The 6,000-nt window shown below is 40.0% G+C and overlaps 1 protein-coding gene across 1 annotated transcript; it reads left to right on the top strand.

Annotated features, from left to right (window-relative positions):
- The first annotated feature begins 2,978 nt into the window (after positions 1-2,978).
- LOC108681108 (3-oxoacyl-[acyl-carrier-protein] synthase 2-like) lies at positions 2,979-5,856 on the top strand. The gene is made up of 2 exons (XM_018170094.2): positions 2,979-3,483; positions 4,241-5,856. Exons 1-2 carry the CDS (start codon positions 3,349-3,351, stop codon positions 5,375-5,377), a joined length of 1,272 nt encoding a protein of 423 aa, XP_018025583.1. The 5' UTR covers positions 2,979-3,348; the 3' UTR covers positions 5,378-5,856.
- Positions 5,857-6,000: the final 144 nt, after the last annotated feature.

The raw sequence follows: 6,000 nt of genomic DNA, 5'->3' as shown, positions 1-6,000 counted from the left end.
TTCAAATAGACATTGTGAACGTTTGTGAAGTTTTCAATCGAGTATGAGAACGTGTAACACGTAATTTTCGGTAAGATTACGCTAGTATTAACTGATAGGACCTTGACATATTTTGTGTCAATGCTGATACTGCAATTTACCTTTGGTAATAATTTTTTTGAAAGGCGTTCAAATCGGCACGCTGAACTATCGGACAACCGGTCACGGACGCAATATTCAATTGTATGTTGAGATTCCCTTACAAAATTGAAGAAATGTGAGAATAAACTTTAAAAACCTGTTCATATATAATTAACATTATATTGAAACTGTAGATATGTTTTAAAAATATTATGTGGTCCAAAATTCATTACGTAATTTTCGACGAGCTGTATGTTCCCATGCAAGACATCGGGGCTGGCACTAATGTTTTTTTGTAAACAAGCCTCAGCTGATTTTTCAAAACACTCGTTCTCGTCTCTCTTGTCGTTGTCCTGACACACTTGCTTTGCTTCGTTCTTGCTTTCTCAGGTCTTGGGAACTGGACTGGATCGCTGCTTTGGCTGTTGAGGGGAAGGGACATAATATTGCTTCCGTGTGGGGTGATTTGTCCCCTGTTCCGTGGGTTGCCAGTTGCTCTCGTCGTGCTGCTGTGGTAGTGTGGTGCAGTGCTTAGTCGTCTTCGATTGGGACTTGTTGGTGTTCGGTCGTACTTTTATCGATTTGGCATTTTCATGGAGCATTTTCTCCTGGCATGCATGCAGTACCGCCTGGAGCGTCAGGTGCTGATCGCTGCTACAGTTCTACTCGAGCCATGGGCCCATGGGTCCAGGGTCATGATGGGTGTGCACCATCTCTACCACTCTAGTAAGTTAGTAACGGTTCGAATACTTCTTGGAGTTGGAGGAGGCAACTCCTGCAGAAAGATTCAACATGCAATAATAAGAGCAACAATCACCTATTTAATGAAAACAAATTATCTGACTTCCCTTTAGTGCATGAGCACAGACTACACTAACAGTCAGCACTGTCAAGTTAGTGGCTTTGGTTTCATCGAAGTTTGAACTACCAAACTTGCAGTCCGACCTCATTTCAGGATGGTAAACGTTTTTGGTCAATAAATTTGTACGCGGCATAAACTATTCAATAGTTTTTCATCGAATCAAAAACGAGTAATGAAATTTTCTAGAAATAATTTAGAAGTACATATATTAGAGGCTTAAAATTGAAACAATACTATATTAGAACTAAGAAGCACCAGACGCTGGTCATATACCTATGATTTCTTCCAAGTTTCGTGGACAGAGAATACAGCTGGTAAGGTAAGGCGTAATCGGGATAGTTTTCCGAACTTTATAATTGAATCATGTTAAAGACCATTCACAATATAATTCTACTACTAGTCTACGTTCTGTTCGAAACGAACTATTGATAAGTCCATATGTATATGATGATAAGAATACTTACAGGTATCAAGCCACCATGCATCGCAGACCGGCGCCAAGCCTAGTTGTTGTGGAAACGGGATTAGGAGTTATCACAGCACAACTGCACGTGGCAACAACATGAGCTCAAATGATACAGTGATACATTGGCTGGTGCACTATTCTTTATCGTTTTACTGCCGACAACTGCCAACCGCTGGCTTGCCCTTAAATCACACGTCACGTGACCCATTTCGGAGCCGCGACATTTCTAAATCAATATATTTTACCTGACTTCCGAGCCGCGAAATTTCAAACTTACATATAAATGGGAGATCTCGGGCCGCGAAATTTCCATTAAAAGTAGATGTATTCCACCCCTGGACTACAGAGCACCATCATGGCTTTACCTGTGGCTGTGAACCTGTGATCAAACTGGAAGCCCACCTAAATCCTAAATCCTAATAGAACCTTAAAGGGTCATTCAACCGTCATTGACACAATGACACATAACGCTGAAACTTTCTGCTGGGTCCAGGTGTAACAAGTGGTCACCTTCACCTTCAAGCCAACATAACAACAAAACACTTGCCCAGGTAGAAGCCGATAATAGCAAAACCGGCGGCGGTCATGTGATTCATGGCCTTTATCATTTATGCAGCGCAGCAGCAGTAGCCCACAAACAATCTGAATCTCCAAAAAAATAAAAAATCAGACTTCTAGAAATCTAACCTATGGCTGGGAAAGCTAATTTTTCCTCTTTCAATTCAAAAACAATTACAAATGGTACATTTTTACATGTGATTTTTGAAAATCAACTGTGAAGATATTTTTACAGCCAATTTCAGGAAATCTGTCCAGTATCCAGTATAACAGATGGCATTGAGACAAGATTATTGATGAAAGTTGAAAGATAATTTATCTAACTACTAGCAGAAATTACCAGGCATAAAAACATTGGAAAATCTTGAGTCATGGGCCATGGCTTGGAAATTTATATTTTGCCAAGTAATGCCTACTAAATTTAATCTTTAATTCTTGACCAGTTGACCAGGTATACTCATGTCATTAGTCATTTAGTCATTACCACTTATAATATATATTTTGTTTTTCATTATTGTATGTAATCAATTAAATTTAAGTATTTTGATGATGCAGATAAATTTGGTGCCTCAAATCAGATCAGAACCTACACAACTACCAGTATATTGCAAAAATTTTGTGTATGTAGAAGGTTGGGTTTTAAATATTAATGCCATAGAGCTAAAAATGATTAGAAAATTTTCTACATTTTATTGATGTCAGAGATCAGTTCTATCATCATTTCAAAAGCTTTGAGAATACAAGTGAAGATTTGAAGTTTAAAGATTTTTAATTGAAGGTTGAGTTATTTGTCAGAATATTTGCCTTGAGAATAATGCAAATTGTTTTGCCATATGCCATGCTGTTAAATTCTTACTTAATTTGAGGCTTAGGCGACCAAACATTTACCTAAATTTTGCATGAAAATAAATATCATATACAATAATTATTGATGTTTGTTATAATATTTATCACTCCCTGTTCTGCAAAGCAGTCTGTACATTTATTCCACTATAATATTCAAGTAATTTTCTGGAATTAAAAATAATACTTAGGCTTAGATTTTATAAATTTAGAGCATTGAAAGTCTCTCAACAAAAACGTAATTAAGAATACTTAAATTGACATCATCAAAATTGTTATATTATCATTGGAATAGGGGTAATTTGCTTTGAGTATGTTCTATACCTACTCCTAAATTGCTGTCAAAAATTTGACTACCTCCACAACTCATCAGACTTACTGACTTGTAACTCTTACTTGTGAGAACAAAATTCTAACCCATAAATCAATCTTAAGTTGAGAGTCAAAATTCAATCCATTCAAGCTAAAACTCAATCCAAAGTCAATCTGTCAATACGCCATGTCGGCTCGTCGGGTTGTGGTCACTGGCGTGGGGCTTGTTACGCCGCTGGGGCTTGGAGCCCCACATGTCTGGGCACGACTCACAGCCGGCGACACAGCCACGGCATATGTGGCCGACGACTGGGCTAAGCAGGTGAGCAACCATATGACATTTTTTATTAATTAATATTTCTGGTCAATGCATCAGTAAGATGCATCACTTTCACCAGGTTATGAATGTAGTGTATGTTGCATAATTACGTATTTGTTATGGACTTGAATTATATGATATATGAAATTGTATTTGTGATCTAGGCTACAGAAACATCATCATCAAGATCATTGAGTGAGCATAATTTATCTAAATTTTCCGCGAATATGCAGTGCATTCAAGGTAGAGATATTGTAAAATGAAGTTATTGTTTGTGTTAGAAAAATTTTCATTGTATTTCCTTTTATGTAGTTAAACTATGGCTTTGTGATCATGTAATTAACCAATATTGTCACATATGAATGCAACTATAGGTAGTTCTGATATTGAAATATTTATTCTATGTCGCTTATGTCATTCATATTTGGATCTTGAATGAGGTTAACTGAGAGCTGAGCACACATTTGGCCATACGAAGTGTATTTTTGCCTGTATGTTGTCAGAAGATCCCATACTATTTTTCCAGTCTATTCTATAATAGTGGTGTGTGTGTGTGCATTCTCATCCTTTTGACGAATTTAACCTAAGTGCTGCTCTGTGTTTGCTTTCTTAGCCTTCTTAGTTGAAATTCTTTGCATACCGGTACATTGACTACTGATCTCAACCAATGCTAAAAAATTTGCACGTTAATCTGACTTTAACAACATTTTTGCGGACTACTGTCGTAACGGCACCAAGTTCCTCATAATTGTTCCGGCAGATACCGTCGCGAGTTGCAGCGCGAATACCCTTTGGTACTGGCGAGAACGAGCTGGACCTGAAGCGCGAGTTCAGCTCGTCCGAGCTGCGCACTCTGTCGCCTGCCTCGGCCGTAGCGCTCATCACTGCAAGGGAGGCCGTCGCAGACGCCGCATGGACACCTGACGACCTAAAAGAGCGACAGGCAACGGGCGTGGCTATTGGCATGGGGATGGTTGACTTGGAGGACGTTTTAGCTACAGGTAAAGCTCTTCAGGAGAAATATACAAAAGTCAATCCGTTCTTCATACCAAGAATATTAACGAACATGGCCGCTGGTCAGATCAGCATCAAGTATGGTTTCCAGGGCCCCAATCACAGCGTTTCGACGGCTTGTGCAACAGGCACGCATTCCATTGGTGATAGTTTCAGGATGATCAAATACGACGATGCTGACGTCATGGTGTGTGGAGGAGCAGAAGCCAGGGTGAACGCTCTAGGTATGGCCGGCTTCAGCAGGTTACGAGCTCTTTCTGTGAAATATAATGATAATCCCAGTGTAGCGTCGCGACCTTTCGACCGCGACAGAGATGGTTTTGTAATGGGCGAGGGTTGTGGCATTCTCGTGCTCGAAGAACTGCAACACGCGTTAGCGCGCAATGCTAAAATCTACGCCGAAGTTCTAGGGTTCGGCATGAGCGGCGATGCTCACCACATCACATCTCCTAGAGAGGATGGAGACGGCGGTGAACGGGCAATGTTGAAGTGCTTGAAAGAAGCGTCTCTGACTCCTGCAGATGTTGGCTACGTCAATGCGCACGCCACGTCTACTCCTCTCGGGGACGAGATTGAACTGAACGCTATCGGACGCGTGTTCGGTGACAACGAAGTCTACGTGTCTTCTACTAAAGGTGCAGTCGGACACCTGCTAGGGGCTGCTGGTGCTGTGGAGTCTGTGTTTACTGTACTGTCGGTGCACGCCGGGTTTCTTCCTCCAACAACTAATTTGGAAAATCCTATCGATGTTCCCAACAAAGTCAAGATAATAGCGAAGGTGGGGCAGCCATGGCTAGACCGCGGCAAGAGGAGGGTTGCTCTCAACAACTCGTTTGGGTTTGGGGGCACAAACGCGTGTCTTTGCTTCGCTGCTTATCATTAGCTACTTATGTATTGGAATCTGTTGACTTCTATATTTGTGTGTACTGACGAGGCTGTATAACTCTAAGACATTCATCGTTGTTAAGTTTATGTACAGAGAAGATATAATCAAGACCAATTATATGAACTGTGAATTGTGTTCGTTAATATTAAAGGGACAGGTTACTCTGAGGCTAGTTCTATATTTTTACTATTTTTCCATTCAGTAACGCGAGTAATATTAGATATTTTAAATGAAATGGAATTTATTTCGGTCGGCAAAATGTGGATGCCAAACACGTATGTTGAGACAAGCGGACGCTCAATACTTTCAATTGGTATGGACTATGGAAATGCTAGAATGTTTTTCTAATTTAATTGTAAAACTTGAATCGCGAGAAAGAAATTGCTGCATTTTAGCCGATAATTGAGAAAAATCATGAGGGAGGTGCGAGACAATTGGGCAGACTTAGGGGAAATGAAATGAAGTGCGTGCCATAATAGTTATTTTCTTAACCTAGCATCACAATAGGACTCGGACGGAATGGTAGTAAATATGAAAACAAACAATAATAAATATTGACTATAACATTTAGGAACACGTGCACCAGAATCCATCAGTAGAAGTTTTCAATTAATAGTAAG

The sequence above is a fragment of the Hyalella azteca genome, unplaced genomic scaffold (genome assembly GCF_000764305.2).
Source record: "Hyalella azteca isolate HAZT.00-mixed unplaced genomic scaffold, Hazt_2.0.2 contig17306, whole genome shotgun sequence".
NCBI lineage: Eukaryota > Metazoa > Arthropoda > Malacostraca > Amphipoda > Hyalellidae > Hyalella > Hyalella azteca.
Note: the sequence above shows the minus strand (reverse complement) of the source record. Positions and strands in the feature narration are given on the sequence as shown.

Bases quoted from the DNA above. Each gene is read 5' to 3' on its own strand.
- LOC108681108 (XM_018170094.2), top strand. From the start codon at position 3,349: ATGTCGGCTCGTCGGGTTGTGGTCACTGGCGTGGGGCTTGTTACGCCG. The intron at 3,484-4,240 runs GTGAGCAACCAT...TTGTTCCGGCAG, and splicing joins CCGACGACTGGGCTAAGCAG to ATACCGTCGCGAGTTGCAGC.